Below are 20,289 nucleotides of genomic sequence, written 5' to 3' on the forward strand. Positions count from 1 at the left end.
GTTAATGCTCTGAATGTTAACTCCTGACCAGAATGTGAGATAGAAATGACACTGTCCCTACCCCAACCCTGTCTCTGCTTACCCTACCCCCAATATTATAAACAAACTAGCAAAGTAACACGAATAACTACTATCGTATTCTATGTCAACCATTTAGCAATAACATTTATGCATTCAGAGATTCAACTGCTAATCCTGAAAAGCCAAAAAAAGAAAAAGAAACCAAGGATTAAAAAAAATACCAAAAACAAACCAAAAAACCCAGATGCTAGAACCGTAATATATTAGAAAGTAAACCGAACAATCTAGATACGATCTTCTGCTGTTCCTTGTCCATTATTTACTAACTGATGAGAACAAGGAGGACGGCATAACCACAGAAGCTGGCTTTAGATTCAAACTAGGCCCTTAAGATCCTGACCACCTGCTTCTCCTGGTCTGGTACCAGTGCCAGCACTGTCTACAGCAGGGAGAGAGGTGTGGCCAAGAGGATGTGACAAAGCAATTAAATATCAATTAAACGGCAAAGGTATAGTTCTACTGCTAGAGGCTCTTGCTTACTTATAAAACATAACAAGTACCTAAAAGGAAACATTTTAAATCACTGTACAAATCTATTTATTAAATGATAGGGTATGACGCAAGAGGTCATTTAAAGCACACCGTGCCCCCCAAGTACTGAAGTACTTCAGAGGGAAGTTGTCTGGGGTACAGAATATTGCACAGATGTGGGCCAGGGCCAAATCCAGAAAATCATACAATGCTAGTCCTCTACTACCTGAGCTCCCACGATGCCATTGCCCCCGTAGAAGTTCTTGGCGTACATATGCATCGATCCTCCTTTTCCTTTAGCACAACCTCCTCTTCGTCCTAGAAGTGGCACCACACAAACATGACACATCAAAAACCAAATATATAAAACAAACAAAAACACACCCAGAGTATTTACGTAGAGGCTCAACCATTAGAACTCAGAAACCGATTCAACTACATAAGCACCTGTCCCTCTATGCAAATACCTAGACAAGTCCTCCTTGTCTCCTGGCCCTTTTATAATGAAGGTCAGGCCAGTCCCATGTCCTTGACCTTTCCAACTTTTTCAGCTCTCTAATCACTGAGTTTTCTTCAGATGTTAGTGTGGTCCCCTAGACTTTTTTTTTTTTTTTTTTTTGGCCAGTGACAAACATCTGATTTCTCCTACACTCGCATAAGAGTCAAGGGGGACAAAGGGACTGTTGAGAAGATTCTACCCAATGAATTTCTACCCAATGAAATACTTATACTCAATTTACTTTCTTTGCTAGATTTCTATTGGCATGCTTGAGTGATAAACACTATTCTGATTTTATAGAGCTGACCTTTACCTGAGAGGCCAGACAACCTCAAAAAATGGTCAGTTTACTCAAAAGCACAATAGAGGTACCAGAGCACCAAAAGGGAGAGGTTTTTTTGGTTTCAGCTTTTTTTTTTTAACCCTCAAAAAGGTTTCAATGTTAACTTATAAACGGTTAGCATCTTAATAGGAGATCTGAAAACTTAGTTTCCCCTTTTTGTAAATTAATAGCAAACCTGTAAGCTCTGCGAGAATTGCTCGGACAGAAAGCCCACGAGTAAACGTAAAGCCGTGAGCCCGATATGCTGTGATCAGATGGTCTGTGGGGTTTATGCCGGCCTCCAGGCCCACACAACAAGCTTCCTGCATTCAAGGAAGAAGTGGCAATGAGTCAGTACAGTACACCATTTCTAGTTAAAAGGTTTCCTACACTATTATGAAATATTTGGCCCAGTAGAACTCTTCATTAATAACAGCAAGTACCTCTACTTTACACCAGAAACAGAGTAGAGGGTAAGGCCCAAGCCAGAGCCATAAACTGGCAATGCATAGATACGTTTCTTTTAAGCCTGTATGGTGATGTGAAAAAATTCTGAATCAAATGTGAACATTAAAATATTGGGGAATTTCACATGAAAATAGAGACGTCTGTCTTCTCTCGAAGACATCAGCAACAGGAAGCATTAGCCCCGTATTTCCACATGGCACCAACTGGCTGGACTACCAGCCAGTTATGACTACCCCTGCGGGTGGGCCCCGTCTGTTCCACTTCACCACTAGTCCCTGTCACCTTTCTCGATACTTCATACAGCTGGCAGCCTTCACTCATGTATTCTACCTAACTGGTCCCTGGTAGGCATTTGATTTCACAAACCTTGGCCTAAACCTACAAAACAAAAAACAAAACGAAAACCCGTCCCCCAAAAGTATACTCAGTACAGGTGATCATAATGCTATAAAGGCACAGGAAGTCAGCAATATGATACATGAGTCAATTCTTTAGCATAAGCTTCCTAGCAGGTCTCAGCATTCTCATGTTTATTCTAAAATACCAGCCTCAAATCCTTCAGACAGATAAAGCAGGGTAAAAGCTGATAAACACACACCATACTTCAATTCCTAAGTAACACAGTTTTACTACAAAACTACCACCCACCTGACCATCACACAAGTGACAGAAACCACGAATAATTTTCTGTTTATATAGCTGATCTGCTTTTAACTCCATTCGACGAACAGTCTGCATCATCCTGTAGTATTTGAGCCCATCCTCCCTGGTGAGCACCGTAGTGACAGGAGGGCCCTCTTCCAGCCGGTGAAGATCACATTTCTGAAATGGAATCAGACAGTTATCTCTCAGTCACTACAATGTAAACACTGCCAACCCACTCTAAGATCTAACTCGAAATATTTAAATCGAAAACCAGCAAATACTGAACTTGAAAACCAGCAGGCGAGCACATCAGAAATGCTGCATATTGCTTCTGATTCCTTCATAAAACTGACTGTGCAATGAGATGGGGTCTTGGAGAAAGGAAGTCTTTCTAAGACGACTTTCACTGAAAACCCCTAGAAGTCAACTGAGTTACAGGTTGAAAGACAAACTTTCAAACAAGCATTCTAAGAATCTTCTTATTCAAACATGTTACCAAACCACATTTCAAGTCTTAGAGTAGGTCTTCAATCTTTTTAGCTTGCTCTCCTGCTCCAAACTACCAAAAACCTGCTACATAAAAGGAGTAAATTCTAATTTTTGCTAACTTCTCTGAATCTTCGATTCTAGAACATTTGGAATAAAATGGTGAAAAACATGAATATCAAAATGCTGTACTGCAGAGGTAAAACTATATATCAAAGTGTACCTGTGGAAAAAAATTTAACACGAAGCAAAACACCTCTTACCTTAATTTCAAATGTAGCATCATTTGCAAAATTACGGGATGCCACCAGCACTCTGCTTGCCTTGAAAGATCAAAATATACAAGTATATCAGTGCTTTTTATTGTCGGTTATTTTTGAGTTATTATTCTTATTAATCAGTTATCAGGATGCAGTCCTAGAACTCTAAGAGCCCTAACACATTCATGGGCTTATCTTCCATTCTGTTCACTGTGTTGGGATCTTGTCCTCCAAAAGGAATCCATGCTTTGGCCAAAGAAACATGGTACCCCCATCGAAAGGCAAACTGCAGAAACCCGTCTATATAGTCACTTTGTTTTCAAAGAAATTACAGTGAAAATGTAATGAAGTTAATGGCCAAATCGAAGAGACCAGATAATCTGTGGGGTATGTTTATGCTATTCTTAGTCATAACCACATACGTTGAGCAAGCTAATGCTTTACTTTCAGAATAGTTCTTCAAATAAAACTATGATTCAACTCCTATTTCAGGCAAATCACTTCTCTATGAAACGGTACTATAAGAAAAATATTTTAAACTACACAAAGCATGAGATAGACACCTTAGTGAGAAATGTACAAGACAAAAGAAAAGATACTTAGCATTCCCTGACTTAAAAAAAACAAAAGATTTGAGGGATGTTTTATGATTCGAAGAGCACCAGAAGGAAGATGTTCTCTACAACTCCCTTCCTTTTTTTTTTTTTTTTTGAAATAATAAATGCTTCTCGAGAGGTCAGACAGCAGAAGCAAGAACAACTACAATCCTGCAGCCTGTGGAACAAAAACCACATCCACAGAAAGAAAGACAAGATGAAAAGGCAGAGGGCTATATGCCAGATGAAGAAACAACATAAAACCCCAGAAAAACAACTACATGAAGTGGAGATAGGCAACCTTCCAGAAAAAGAATTCAGAATAATGATAGTGAAGATGATCCAGGACCTCGGGAAAAGAATGCAGGCGAACATAGAGAAGATGCAAGAAGTGTTTAACAAAGACCTAGAAGTATTACAGAACAAACAAACAGAGATAAACAATACAATAACTGAAATGAAGACAACACTAGAAAGAATCAATAGCAGAATAACTGAGGCAGAAGAACGGATAAGTGACCTGGAAGACAGAATGGTGGAATTCACGGCTGCGGAACAGACTAAAGAAAAAAGAACGAAAAGAAATGAAGACAGCCTAACAGACCTCTGGGACAACATGAAACATGACAACATTCACATTATAAGGGTCCCAGAAGGAGAAGAGAGAGAAAGAACCAGAGAAAATATTTGAAGAGATTATAGTTGAAAACTTCCCTAACATGGGAAAGGAAATAGCCACCCAAGTCCAGGAATCGCAGACAGTCCCATACAGGATAAAACCAAGGAGAAACACGCCGAGACACATACTAATCAAATTGGCAAAAATTAAAGACAAAGAAAAATTACTGAAAGCAGCAAGGGAAAAACAACAAATAACATACAAGGGAACTCCCGTAAGGTTAACAGCTGATTTCTCAGCAGAAGCTCTACAAGCCAGAAGGAGTGCAATGACGTATTTAAAGTGATGAAAGGGAAGAACCTACAACCAAGATTACTCTACCCGGCAAGGATCTCATTCAGATTCGGTGGAGAAATCAAAAGCTTTACAGACAAGCAAAAGCTAAGAGAATTCAGCACCACCAAAAAGCTCTACAACACATGCTAAAGGAACTTCTCTAAGTGGGAAACACACGGGAAGAAAAGGACCTACAAAAACAAACCCAAAACAATTAAGAAAATGGTCATAGGCACATACATATCCATAATTACCTTAAACATGAATGGATTAAATGCTCCCACCAAGAGACACAGGCTTGCTGAATGGATACAAAAACAAGACCCATATATGTGCTGGCTACAAGAGACTCACTTCACACCTAGGGACACATACAGACTGAAAGTGACAGGATGGAAAAAGATATTCCATGCAAATGGAAACCAAAAGAAAGCTGGAGTAGCAATTCTCATATCAGACAAAATAGACTTTAAAATAATATTACAAGAGACAAGGAAGGACACTACATAATGATCAAGGGATCAATCCAAGAAAAATATATAACAATTATAAATATACATGCACCCAACATAGGAGCACCTCAATACATAAGGCAACTGCTAACAGCTATAAAAGAGGAAATCGACAGGAACACAACAGTGGGGGACTTTAACACCTCACACCAATGGACAGATCATCCAAAATGAAAATAAATAAGGAAACAGCTTTAAATGACACAATACACCAGATAGATTTAATTGATATTTATAGGACATTCCATCCAAAAATAGCAGATTACACTTTCTTCTCAAGTGCGCAAGGAACATTCTCCAGGACAGATCACATCTTGGGTCACAAGTCCAGCCTCAGCAGATTTAAGAAAACTGAAATCATATCAAGTATCTTTTCTGACCACAACACTATGAGACTAGAAATGAATTCCAGGGAAAAAAACGTAAGAAACACAAACACATGGAGGCTAAACAAGACGTTACTAAAAAACCAAGAGATCACTGAAGAAATCAAACAGGAAATCAAAAAATACCTAGAGACAAATGACAATGAAAAACACGGTGATCCAAAACCTATGGGATGCAGCAAAAGCATTTCTAAAAGGGAAGTTTATAGCTATACAAGCCTACCTCAAGAAACAAGAAAAAATCTCAAATAAACAATCTAACCGTACACCTATAGGAACTAGAGAAAGAGGAACAAACAAAACCCAAAGTTAGCAGAAGGAAAGAAATCATAAAGATCAGAGCAGAAATAAATAAAATAGAAACAAAGAAAACAATTGCAAAGATCAATAAAACTAAAAGCTGGTTCTTTGAGAAGATAAACAACACTGATAAACCATTAGCCAGACTCATCAAGAAAAAGAGGGAGAGGACTCAAATCAATAAAACTAGAAATGAAAAAGGAGAAGTTACAACAGACACTGCAGAAATACAAAGCATCCTAAGAGACTACTACAAGCAACTCTATGCCAATAAAATGGACAACCTGGAAGAAATGGACAAATTCTTAGAAAGGTATAACCTTCCAAGACTGAACCAGGAAGGAATAGAAAATATGAACAGACCAATCACAAGTAATGAAATTGAAACTGTGATTAAAAATCTTCCAACAAACAAAAGTCCAGGACCAGATGGCTTTACAGGTGCATTCTATCAAACATTCAGAGAAGAGCTAACACCCATCCTTCTCAAACTCTTCGAAAGCATTGCCGAGGAAGGAACACTCCCAAACTCATTCTATGAGGCCACCATCACCCTGATACCAAAACCAGACAGGGATACTACAAAAAAAGAAAATTACTGACCAATATCACTGATGAATATAGATGCAAAGATCCTCAACAAAATACTAGCAAATAGGATCCAACAACACATTAAAAGGATCATACACAGCAACAACAAAAAAAAAAAAAACAAAAAACTCTCCAGAAAGTAGGCATAGAGGGAACCTACCTCAACATAATAAAGGCCATATATGACAAACCTACAGCAAACATCATTCTCAGTGGTGAAAAACTGAAAGCATTTCCTCTAAGATCAGGAACAAGACAAGGATGTCCACTCTCACCACCATTATTCACATAGTTTTGGAAGTCCTAGCCACAGCAATCAGAAAAGAAAAAGAAAGAAAACAAATACAAATTGGAAAAGAAGAAGTAAAACTGTCACTGTCTGCAGATGACATGATACTATACATAGAGAATCCTAAAGATGCTACCAGAAAACTACTAGAGCTAATCAATGAATCTGGTAAAGTAGCAGGATACAAAATTAATGCACAGCAATCTCTTGCATTCCTATACACTAATGATGAAAAATATGAAAGAGAAATTAAGGAAACACTCCCATTTACCATTGCAACAAAAGGACGAAAATACCTAAGAATAAACCTACCTAGGCAGACAAAAGACCTGTATGCAGAAAATTATAAGACACTGATGAAAGAAATTAAAAATGACACCAACAGATGGAGAGATATACCATGTTCTTGGATTGGAAGAATCAATATTGTGAAAATGACTATACTACCCAAAGCAATCTACAGATTCAATGCAATCCCTATCAAATTACCAATGGCATTTTTTACAGGGCTAGAACAAAAAATCTTAAAATTTGTATGGAGACACTAAAGACCCCAAATAGCCAAAGCAGTCTTGAGGGAAAAAAACGGAGCTGGCGGAATCAGACTCCCTGACTTCAGACTATACTACAAAGCTACAGTAATCAAGACAATATGGTACTGGCACAAAAACAGAAACAGAGATCAATGGAACAAGATAGAAAGCCCAGAGATAAACCCACACACCTATGGTCAATTAATCTACAACAAAGGAGGCAAGGATATACAATGGAGAAAAGATAGTCTCTTCGATAAGTGGTGCTGGGAAAACTGGACTGCTACATGTAAAAGAATGAAATCAGAACACTCCCTAACACCATACACAAAAAAAAAACTCAAAATGGATTAGAGACCTAAATGTAAGGCTGGACACTATAAAACTCTTAGAGGAAAACATAGGAAGAACACTCTCTGACATAAATCACAGCAAGATCGTTTTTGATCCACCTCCTAGAGTAATGGAAATAAAAACAAAAATAAACAAATGGGACCTAATGAAACCTCAAAGCTTTTGCACAGCAAAAGAAACCACAAACAAGATGAAAAGACAACCCGCAGAATGGGAGAAAATATTTGCAAATGAATCAACAAAGGATTAATCTCCAAAATATATAAAAAGCTCATGCAGCTCAATATTAAAGAAACAAACAACCCAACCCAAAAATGGACAGAAAACCTAAATAGACATTTCTCCAAAGAAGACATACACATGGCCAAGAAGCACATGAAAAGCTGCTCAACCTCACTAATTATTAGAGAAAGGCAAATCAGAACTACAATGAGGTATCACCTCACACCAGTTAGAATGGGCATCATCAGAAAATCTACAAACAACAAATGCTGGAGAGGGTGTGGAGAAAAGGGAACTCTCTTGCACTGTTGGTGGGAATGTAAATTGATACAGCCACTATGGAGAAAAGTATGCAGGATCCTTAAAAAACTAAAAATAGGGCTTCCCTGGTGGTGCAGTGGTTGAGAGTCTGCCTGCCGATGCAGGGGACGCAGGTTCGTGCCCTGGTCTGGGAAGATCCCACATGCCACGGAGCGGCTGGGCCCGTGAGCCATGGCCGCTGAGCCTGCGCGTCCGGAGCCTGTGCTCCGCAACGGGAGAGGCCACAACAGTGAGAGGCCCGCGTACCGCAAAAAAAAAAAACTCAAAATAGAATTACCATATGATCCAGCAATGCCAGTACTGGGCGTATACCCAGAGGAAACCATAATTCTGAAACACACATGCACCCCAGTGTTCATTGCAGCACTATTTACAATAGCCAGGTCATGGAAGCAACCTAAATGCCCATCAACAGACGAATGGATAAAGAAGTTGTGATACATATATACAACGGAGTATTACTCAGCCATAAAAAGGAATGAAATTGGGTCATTTGTTGAGACGTGGATGGATCTAGAGACTGTCATACAGAGTGAAGTAAGTCAGAAAGAGAAAAACAAGTATTGTACATTAACACATGTTATGTGGAACCTAGAAAAATGGTACAGATGAACCGGTTTGCAGGGCAGAAGTTGAGACACAGATGTAGAGAACAAACGTATGGACACCAAGGGGGGAAAGCCGCGGTGGGGTGGGGATGGTGGTGTGATGAATTGGGTGATTGGGATTCACAGGTATACACTGATGTGTATAAAACTGATGACTAATTAAGAACCTGCTGTATAAATAAAATTCAAAATTTTTAAAAAATAAAATAAAAGCTTCTCATTTATTACTGGGAAAAAACCAGATTAGCCAGCTGTTTTTTCAGTGGGTGAAATTCTGACAAAAATGCCTCTGAGGTTGATCTGTTGTTAGATCAAGCAAGGTGACCTATGTGCAACTTGGACCATTGCTTGGGCTCAAAACAGATCTCGGAGCTGGTGTCATTGACTCATGCCATTTGGTGTGCAGATTGGTGGCATCTGTGTTTTAACCTCAATTCCTATTGCTACAGAATTCCTATTCTGAGGCTTAGAGGGGCAGGCCTCTGACTGCACTGTTGCCATCTGAGTTGAGGGGGTGGGACCTGCAATGAGTTTTCAGTGAAGCTTTTCTCTCGGTGCTGATGAGATTCATGCTACCTGAGTTGCCCATACCATAGAGCACTTAACTGTTGGGGCTGGGGTACAAACCCAGCAAATCTGGCTCCAAGGTCTGTGTCACCTCACCTTAAGCACCTCACCCCCACGAGCTGCCTCCTCAAACCCGCACGGCCGCCGAAGAATCCCAGTGCTCCCTTTTTTTTTTTTTTTGGCCACGCCGCACAGCATGTGGGATCTTAGTTCCCCAACCAGGGATCAAACCTGCGCCCCCTGCATTGGAAGCGCAGAATCTTAACCATTGAACCGCCATGGAAATCCCCAGTGCTCCCTTGTTGATGTTCAGGTGGCTGTCACTGTTTGGTGGGGGGAAGGGGCGCGGGTAAAGAGCTGCCAGAAATGTTTCCTTTTCACTCTGCTCACAGCAATAGTACTCTGTGTGATGGCTAAGGTCCAGGTTAGACCACAAACATTTAATCAGTTAGGAGGACTGTACTACTTTAGCCACATTCTGCCACGTCACGCATACGTAAACCAATATGACTTCTTCTCATGCAGACTTGAAGAGCATTCTTCAGACCCCACAAAAAGTACTTTTGATATGTTCATACAGTGTGTTACCTTACCATCCAACCTGTAGCAATGGTCTTGATCTTGGTGAGAAGGGGTAAGGTTGATCTGCTAAGGGTACAAGCCAACAGGCAGAAAGCTATTATCTAGTGATCTCTTCACCCATCAATATACCATTATCCAATAAAGCCAACAAAAACCATGACATTGCTGGAGAAAAAAAGTTGAACTGCTAGAGACAAATGCTTCAGTTAAGTTAGAGATTGAGAGAGTCCAATACATCTAAGAATAAGTGAAAAAAATTGAGAAATTTGGGAAGAAGAAAAGTTGAGAAGTATGAGGTGACAAACAAAACGTTATGTTCGGCAATCATGAAATGGATATGTTATTTTTGACAGTTAAATGGTTTTGGGGGGCTAGAAATATATATATCTTATCTTGAAAAATATATCTCCAGATACAACTACAGAAACTGCATTTTGGAGACTGAAAACTAACGACCAAACCAGTCAAGCAACAGTAACCAAGAAAAGGAAAAATTCTCTTTCTCCATCCTAAATTCCTAACAAGAAACAATGACAGTTCTACATAATAAAGAGCAAGAAGGTAAGGTCAAAGATTTTGACTGTCAGAAAGCTACTTAGATACTTTCTCCCATTTCATTACTATGAATCTCAAAAACAGTAAGATTCACTGATACAATGGGTGAAAGGAGCCACATTAAGCGAAAGTTAAGCTAAAAGTCATATCAGAAGTTGGGGGGGGGGGGGCCTTTCTCACCTTCTGAGATGGCCCACACTCTGTGGAGTCTGTTTCTCTCTAAATAAATCCACTTCTTACCTATCACTTTGTCTCTCACTGAATTCTTTCTGCGATGAGACATCAAGAACCTGAGCTTCGGGGCTTCCCCGGTGGTACAGTGGTTAGGAATCTGCCTGCCAGTGCAGGGGACACGGGTTCGAGCCCTGGCCCGGGAAGATCCCACATGCCACGGGAAACTAAGCCCATGCGCCACAACTACTGAGCCTGTGCTCTAGAGCCCACGAGCCACAACTACTGAGCCCGTGTGCCACAACTACTGAAGCCCGTGCGCCTAGAGCCCGTGCTCCGCAACAAGAGAAGCCACCGCAGTGAGAAGCCCGCGCACCACAACGAAGAGTAGCCCCCGCTCGCTGCAACTGGAGAAAGCCCACGCGCAGCAACGAAGACCCAACGCAGCCAAAAGTAATAAACAAATAAAATAAATAAAAATAAAACAAAACAAAACAAAAAAAAAGAAGTGTGAGGGAGATTTGGATCAAGATGGTGGAGGAGTAGGACGTGGAGCTCACCTTCTCCCACAAGTATCAATACACCAAAAATACATCTACGTGTGGAAGGGTTCTCACAGAACATCTACTGAGCTCTGCCAGAAGACCTCAGACACCCAAGAGGGCAAGAAAATCTCCACATAACTGGGCAGGACAAAAGAAAAAAGAAAAAAAAAGAGAGAAGGCAATCAGGACGGGACCTGCGCCCCTGGGAGGGAGCTGTGAAAAAGAAAACGTTTCCACACCCTGAGAAGTCCCCTCACTGGTGGAGATATCACCCAGGACAGAGGTGGAGCTTCGGAACCTCGGAGGAGCGTGCAGCAACTGGTCTGCGGAAAGCAAAGCAGAGAGAGACCTACACAGACGGTTGGTACCACGACCTTGCACTCCCCAGCTTGAGAAGCTCCTCCACTGGGCTGGGCAAGGGCTGGGTGCTGAGGTTTGGGCTTCGGAGGTCAGACCCAGGGAGAGGACTGGAGTTGGCTACGTGGAGACGACAGCCTGCGGGGGCTGGAGTGTGGTGCACTATAACTGAGGGAATACGGGAAGAAGCTTGGGCCCTTCAGAAAGGCAAGGGGCCATTGTTGGGGGGTGCACGAAGAGAGAGGTGGGACCGCCATAGGAGCTTCTTTCTCCGTGCGCGCACTCTCAGGCAGCAGGGCACCACCTACACGAGCTCCGGGGGGCGGACTCGAGCCGCCACTGCCATCTCCGACTCCAGAGGCGGATGCAGACCACTGCAGCTGCCAAGGGTCCCGTGACTGGGCACCCACCACTGCCCCCACCCTCCCCGGGAGCACACGCGGGCCACGCACCTGCACATCCCCTATCAAGGGGATAACGACCAGCACACGCAGAGGAAAGAGACGGCAAGAATCCAAACCAAAAACAGCCCTCATGCCAAAAAAATATTCAACCCACACAAACTACGCAGGGAGGCACCTGCATTTAAGTAGCCCTCCAAGACTACAGTAGATAACTGTTTCTCCTAAATTCAGAGAGTAAAAAAAATATAAGCAAAATGAAGAAGCAGAGGAACTACTCTCAGTTAAAAGACCAAGAAAATTCCCCTGAAGGAACAAACAATGAAACTAGGGTTTCAGTCTAGTAGATACCAAGTTCAAAAAGGAGATAATGAAAATACTGAAGGACTTAAGAAAGGCTATCGACAGAAATGCAGAGTACTGTAAAAAGAAACTAGAAACTAGAAAGAGGAGCCAAGAAAAATTAGAAACTTCATTTGCTGAGACGAAAGCTGAGCTAAAGGCAATGAATAGCAGAATGAATAATGCAGAAGAAAGAATAAGTGACCTCGAAAGTCGAAGAGTGGAAATTACCCAATCAAAACAGCAGACAGAAAGGCAAGTGAAAAAAAATGAAAGCAATATAAGAGACCTATGGGATAATATAAAGTGTGCCAATCTACACATAATAGGGATTCCAGAAGGAGAAGAAAGAGAAAAGGGGACTGAAAATGTACTTGAAGAAATTATGACTGAAAACTTCCCAAGCCTAAAGAAGGAATCAGATATCCAGATACAGGAAGCACAGAGGGTCCCAACAAGATGAACCAAACAGACCTACACCAAGACATTTCATTATAATAAAATTTCATTAAATATAATAAAATTTCATTAAAATAAAATATAATAAAAATTATAATAAAATATAATAAAAGTTAAAGAGAGGATTTTAAAGGCAGCAAGTGAAAAACAACGTGTTAGTTACAAGGGAATCCCCATAAGGCTATCGGCTGATTTCTCTACAGAAATGCTGCAGGCCAGAAGGGAGTGGCAAAATATATTCAAGCCTTGAAAGGGAAACATCTGCAACCTAGAATACGCTACCCAGCAAGATGATCATTTAGAATAGGAGAAGAAATAAAGAATTTCTCAGACACGCAAAAACTAAAAGAATTCAGCAATACTAAACCTACCCTAAAAGAAATACTCCAAGTTCTTCTCTATATAGAAAAGAAGATATAGGAAGGAGGGAGTCACAACTGGAAAGTAAATCACTTAAATTAGCCACTATACAGATCAAAACAAAAACAAAAAAACCTATTTGTGAAAGTGATGATAAACACAAGGAACAGCAGAAGGATAAACATGAAGATGTAATCAAAAGGACATCAAGGGCTTCCCTGGTGGCGCAGTGGTTGAGAGTCCGCCTGCCGATGCAGGGGACGCGGGTTCGTGCCCCGGTCCGGGAAGATCCCACATGCCGCGGAGCGGCTAGGCCCGTGAGCCATGGCCGCTGAGCCTGCGCGTCCGGAGCCTGTGCTCCGCAGCGGGAGAGGCCACAACAGTGAGGGGCCCACGTATGGGGGAAAAAAAAAAAAAAAAGGGGAGGGGGGCTTCCCTGGTGGCGCAGTGGTTGAGAGTCCGCCTGCCGATGCAGGGGACACGGGTTCGTGCCCCGGTCCGGGAAGATCCCACATGCCGCGGAGCGGCTGGGCCCGTGAGCCATGGCCGCTGAGCCTGCGCGTCCGGAGCCTGTGCTCCGCAACGGGAGAGGCCACAGCAGTGAGAGGCCCGCGTACCGCAAAAAAAAAAAAAAAAAAAAAGACATCAAAATCATAAGATGTGGGGAAGGAGAGTGACAAAATGTGCATTTGTTTTTTTAGAATGCATTTGAGCCTATATGACTACCAGTCTAAAGCAAACAGATACAGGAAGGGGTTCACATATTTGAAAAACAGGGCAACTGCAAGTCAAAAACATACAATAGATTCACAAAAACCAGAAAGAAAACACAAGCATAAAATAAAAGGAAATCCTCAAACCACAAAAAGAAAGGAACAAAGAGGAAACATAGAATAAACTGGAAAACAAGGTTTAAAATGGCAATGAATACATACGTATCAATAATTACCTTAAATGTCAGTAATGCTCCAATCAAAAGACACAGAGTGGCAGACTGGATTAAAAAAAAACCAAGAGCCTAAAATATGCTGCCTACAAGACACCCACTTTAGGGCAAAGGACACACAAAGATTGAAAGTGAGGGAATGCAAACGGAAATGACAAGAAAGCAGGGGTTGCAATACTCATATCAGACAAAATAGACTTTAAAACAAATAGCATAAAGAAAGATAAAGAACACTATATAATGATTTTACACCCGTCAACATATATGAACCTAATATAGGAGCACCCAAATACATAAAACAAATACTAACAGACATAAAAGGAGAAATTGACCGGAATACAGTACTGGTAGGAGCCTTTAACACCCCACTCACATCAATGGACAGAACTTCCATACAGAGAATCAATAAGGCAACAGAGATCCTAAATGATAATAACAATGTTTAACACAGGTAGCACCTACTATGTACCACGCGCTACCGGGAAAGGTTTACATATTTGTCACTCGTTTAAGCCTCACCGTCCCTCATCCTCATTTAAAAAAAAAAAAAAAAAAACAACCCCACGGGTAAGTACTCTCATCTCCATGTTAGAGATGAGCAAACTGAGCACGGGGATTTTGAAGAAAAAACAAAAACCTCTTACTCAAGGTCACAGGGCTAGTAACTGGTGAAACTGAAGTGTGAATGGAGCCACTCTGTCTCCGGGTTCCCGGTCAAGAGGAAGATTTAAAATGAGTGGGCTGGGAAGAGGCGGTCAACTCGAGACTCGAGGAATCCCAAAGTCCCCTTCTCTGAGGTAAACGAACGGGCCCTTCCAGAGCGCACCGACCAGGCCGGCACCGGGAGCCGCGCCTGACCTCCACACGGACCTTGTAAAGCTCCCCCTCCCTCAGTCGGCGCCCGAGGGCCGAGCCACCGCTCCCCTCGCGGCCAGGAGCGGAGCGCACGACGTGGACGCAGGACAAAGGCCCGCGGCTCCACAAGGCCCGGCCCGCCCGGCCCACTCAGCCCGCTCGTCCTGCCCTCTGGCGTCCTCCGGCCTCGGGCCCACTCGCGCCCCACCCCGGGTCGCTCACGCCACCTCACCGGCTTCTGGGCGACGCCCAACAACACGCGGGAGACGGCGGCGAGCATCTTCCTCATGGAGTGCGGGCAGTGGCGGCAGCGGCGACTCCCAACGGCCCAAGCAGCGCGGCCCAGGTGCCTCCAAGTCTCCTTCAGGTTCTCGGAGCGGACGCTACCACTTCACGCCAGCACGGCGCGACGGAAACGTCACGCGCCTCGCCGGGCCGCGGGCCAACCAGAACGGCTCCCAGGGCGTGCCCCGCCCACCTGAGGCCCGCGGCCGCCCATTGGGTGTCAGAGCCAGAGGGCGAGGCTGAGGGATCTTTCCGTCAGCAAGCAGCCGGCAGGTGAGGCGCCGGAGACCTGAGGGTGCCTGCGTGGGAAAGTGAGGCCACACCTCCAGGCCCCGCGGGAAAAGAACCTGCTTGGATTTTGCACCCCAGCTGAGCCACGCACGATCGTGCAAGGCCAATCCTACTGAGCGTCCAGCCCTGCCGGTGCCGCAACTTTGAAGCCTTTGCTCAATACACAAGATGGTGAAGATTAATATCCCTGGGGGAGGCCGAAAGACAGAACACCTGGTTTCTATAAATGGTTCTGCCGCTAACTTTTCTTTTAGAGATCATGTGACAGTTGTAAGTCTTCCCTATCTGCTGTGAGCTAGGATTTGATGAAATAAAATTCATATTTTAAGGCAAGACAAGAAAAATTTAAACAAACTGTTTTTACTCTGCCCGTTTGGGCCTCCTGCCTCCCCTCTCGTGTGCATTGTGCATCTGCATTTATGCATTAACCTGAACTCCCTAATGGCAGAAATACCTGCTCAACCACCAACATGAATTGTTCTTTTTCTAGCGCCAGCCATGTAACCCCTTTGAAGATAACATTCCTTTCTCAATCCTGTAAGGGATCACGATGACCCACCACTCACCTTGGATGTGCATACATCTTTGGTGAATTTTATGTACAATGCCAATGTACCATTTCCCTTAAAGATAGCGACGGGTACAGAACAGACCAGATCACATGACCTGGGGAGATACGGGGCCACAGCTAATGGAAGTTCTTAGCTTAAATACTTACATATAACCTTATTAATGTCACTAGCTATATTGTTTATATCCTGCCTATTTTACAAAATGATTGTTTCTTGCATTACCAGATGTGTGACTGAGCCTGTGATAAAAATAACAATGACTAAGTGACTTGAAATGATTCACCAAATATTGATATATAGTTCTCTTAAGATCAATGATGGTAATAGCGTAACTCTAGCTATGGGAAGAAGCAACAAGAGGGAACCGTTTCCTGAACCATAACAGACCAGTAAGACAGGCGGTCCAGAGGCTTTGGGCTACTGTCAACAGGGCCTAATCCACTAACAGCACATGGAGAGTCCTATCAATGAAATCCTGGCCTTACCTGGGAATGAGCATTCCTAGTGTTGTGGGCCAAATTGGTCATGAAATGCCTCCCAAACCTTGGTCTAAATTAAGACCGAAAGGGAAGGGTTTGTAAAATAAAGAATGTTGCCCACCATCCAGTTCTACAAGAATCAAGTTGTGAGCCGCTGCAGTCACTGACCTAAAATATACCCTAAAAGGAATTCATGGTGAAGAACAAGATGAGGCATTTTTGTGCTCTGGGAAAACTGGCAGAACTGGCCCTCAGGTAGTTAGATATTTTCAGGAGAAAATTTTATGAACCCAGTTTCTTGCATCTTCCCATGCTTGGAAAAGCACTAAAACCATTAACTAAGACCTCTCTTCCCTCATGAACATCAGTAACCTTCTACCAAGATGTGTGTTTGACTGCACATACCCCTTCTCTAAAATCACAGACATACTGGCCTCCCTGCCCCCTAACCTCTTCAGAACAGTTCTGAGCTCTCTGAGAGGCTGTCTCCCAGATTATAATCCTCAGGTTGGCTCAAATGAAATTTTCCATTTCTTTCTTAGGTTGACTATTGATTAATTTTTTCCTCATTATAAAATAAATGTCATGGGGATGTAATATAGAGCATATGTGAAAGTTGCTAAGAGAATAGATCTCTTAAAAAGTTGTTATCACGACAAAAAATGTGTAATTATGTATAGTCGTGGATGTTAACTAGACTTATTGTGATAATTTCACAATATCTACAAATATTGAATCATTATGTTGTACACCTATAACTAATATAATATGTCAATTATACCTCAATAAAAAAAGATCCATTTCATTTCTTAAAGGAAAATAAACTTTGACAGTCTCTATAATAATGTAAAAAAAAAAAAGAAGGAAAAGAAGAGAGGAGGGTTTCAGAGCTTGGGTAAAACGAGATGAGGGACTCCTCTCTCCAGCACTCCGGCCTGGCCAGTTTATGACCGGCTTCTCTGGGTGAAGCCGGAGGATTTAGATTAGGGATCTTGAAATATGCCTTTTGACCTTTCCTTTACAAAGCACCCTAAAAACTCTCAATCAAGCTGAACTTTAGAGCAAACCATGGTCCTTACCATGCCTTGGGCTTTCTTGGTGGGAGCCATCGCCCCAGTGGATGACTTAGAAAAATCATATATACAGGTCATAAAAGTCAATGAATATTTGAGTGTTTTTGATGTGCTAGGCTCCATGCTGTGGGAAGGATTATTTTTTTATTTTTTTGGCCGTGCTGCGTGGCTTGTGGAATCTTAGTTCCCTGAACAGGGATCGAATCCAGGCCCTCAGCAGTGAAAGCGCAGAGTCCTAACCGCTAGACCACCAGGGAATTCCCTGTTGGAAGGATTATGGCTAGGGGTTCTTCTGACTTCCGAGCCACAGAAATGTTTTCCATAACCATAACACAAAATGGAATACAAATGGAGACAAAATGCAACAAATGAATTTAACCATACGAAGTTGTGGACCTAACCCCCCAGGGAATGACCTGAACAACACAGTAATAAAGCCAGCAAAAAAGAACTGCCCAAAAAAGGCTTAAATTGTTTTCAGTTATCAGTGTCATTGTTATTGGAGACCACACACACACACACACACACACACACACACACACCCCGATAAAATGAATATATAATTATGTTGACGTCATTAGGAACCAAGATTTTCAACATGAGACAAAAGAGACACAAAAATAAAATGAAAGCAAAAGAAGCTTAGTGGTACTGATTTTGAATTGGAAATAACAGTATAAACTCATGACTATTTTCCCCTTAAAAAATATACATCCTAACTCTCTCCACTGGAAAGACCTAGAAGCGAAGAGCCACCCAATAGTAATTACTCTGAAAACTGGTAAAGGGAAAGAATTGAGGATTTATCCTCCCTCTCCTATACAGACTGAATTTCAAGGTAAACCAATAGCTGATAGGGGAAAGTTTGTTTTTTAACTTTTTAGTTTATATTGGAGTATAGCCGATTAACAATGTTGTGATAGGTTCAGATGCACAGCAAAGGGACTCGGCCATACATATGCATGTATCCATTCTCCCCCAAACTCCCCTCCCATCCAGCCTGCCACATAACATTGAGCAGCGTCCCCTGTGCTATATAGTAGGTCCACTGGTTATCCATTTTAAATACAGCAGTGTGTGCATGTCAATCCCAAACTCCCCGACTATCCCTTCTCCCCATCCTTCCCCACCCCCACCCCCACCCCCGGAAAGTTCTTTATAGAAAAGTTTTCACCAATTAAGAAGGAATCCTAGAGTTTTAATATCCCCATCTTGCAACCCTCAAGGAGATGATGGATCTAGCCATTGGGGAACTTTATAAAGTAGGATCAAATTGAGAACATCTGGTCAACCAGCAGCCCACGCTCCTGCCCCAAGAGACGCTCAGGTGCCTCCTCACCTGAGGCATGTTCTTGCCTCCTATCACACTGGAATCCCATCAAGCCTTCAGGCTTCCTACCAGCTTACAGGATGGAATCTGTAAAATCAAAAAAGGCAAGAAGTATTACGGAAGAGATGGCCTAGTGTCTTTAAATGGCAAGATAAAAGAAAAAATAAGTGGATGCAGGAATTGTCACATGTTACGAGACTTAGAGACTTATCAGCCAAATGCAACCTGTGGATCCCGGATGCATTCCAGAAAAAGCAACTGGAAAAAAACAGCTTATTATCAGACAGCTTGGACAATTTCAACACTGACTGGATGTAATGATATTAAAGAATTGCTTAGGCATGCAAATGTTATTAAAGTAATTTTATAAAGAGTCACAGATACACACTCAAGTTTTTACAGTCGAGATGATATGATGCTTGGGAGTAGCTTTAAAATAAACCAGTGACAGTGGTGGCCACACTGGCGGAAACAAGATGGCCCATGAGCTGATAATTGTTTAACCTGGTGGTGCCTGAACAGGGGTTCCTTGGACTCTTCCCTCTACTCCTTACAAAAAGAGCAGTATAGATGCCAGACATCAGGGATTACATGTCGAACAATTCTCTCTAGCTGTTTTAAGAAAATCCACGTTTCACCTTTTGGTATTTGCTACAGGGCATAGAAGCTACAGAAGGGCTTGCTTATGTCAGGCAATTGCAAACATTTATGAATACTCGTTCAGTTCACAATACATATTGAACACCTGTAAAGCAGACACTGGAGTTGTAGGTGACAGGGACATGATGGCTGTCATGGACTTAGGGTCTGGGGGAGAAGGGGATGGATATTGAATGGATAAATTACACACATAGTGCACATCTGCATTATAAAGAGTGTTATGGAGGACTGGGGGTGATCGGGAAAGGCTGAGGAAAAGCCTTTCAGATGTGATCTGCTAACCGAGCTGCACTGAGTAACCAGCTGAGCTGAGGCAGGAAGAGGGCATGCCCGGCGCACTCCCAGGTCAAAGGTGCTTTTGAGAAATGGAAACAAGATTGACAGTAGATCATCCTGCTCGTTTTAGGCTCACTGAGGATTTAGACATTTGTCCTAAGAACAGTGAGAAGCCAAAGAAGGATTTTAACTTTAGCTTTGCATTTTGTACATATGGAAGATAAGATGTACCTACCCATGACAGGACCCCAAGGGAAATTCATTAAAAGAGGCGCCAGAGTGTT

At 42.4% G+C, this 20,289-nt stretch overlaps 1 protein-coding gene across 2 annotated transcripts in view; it reads right to left on the reverse strand.

Annotated features, from left to right (window-relative positions):
- The window catches only part of PDHA1 (pyruvate dehydrogenase E1 subunit alpha 1), a 25,847-nt gene extending 6,708 nt beyond the window's left edge, over nt 1-19,139 (reverse strand). Inside the window, exons 1-5 of one of the 2 annotated variants that reach the window (XM_033849044.2) lie at nt 19,079-19,139; nt 3,236-3,295; nt 2,490-2,663; nt 1,570-1,696; nt 779-870 (exon numbers count right to left, since the gene is read on the reverse strand). In XM_033849044.2, the coding sequence (XP_033704935.1) occupies nt 779-870; nt 1,570-1,696; nt 2,490-2,663; nt 3,236-3,295; nt 19,079-19,087 (462 nt within the window). In that variant the 5' untranslated portion in view covers nt 19,088-19,139. Of the gene's footprint in view, nt 1-778; nt 871-1,569; nt 1,697-2,489; nt 2,664-3,235; nt 3,296-15,271; nt 15,432-19,078 lie in introns of those variants that run through there. The other variant, XM_033849043.2, reaches the window with a different exon arrangement.
- Nucleotides 19,140-20,289: the final 1,150 nt, after the last annotated feature.

This window comes from Tursiops truncatus, chromosome X (genome assembly GCF_011762595.2).
Source record: "Tursiops truncatus isolate mTurTru1 chromosome X, mTurTru1.mat.Y, whole genome shotgun sequence".
Classification (NCBI taxonomy): Eukaryota; Metazoa; Chordata; class Mammalia; order Artiodactyla; family Delphinidae; genus Tursiops; species Tursiops truncatus.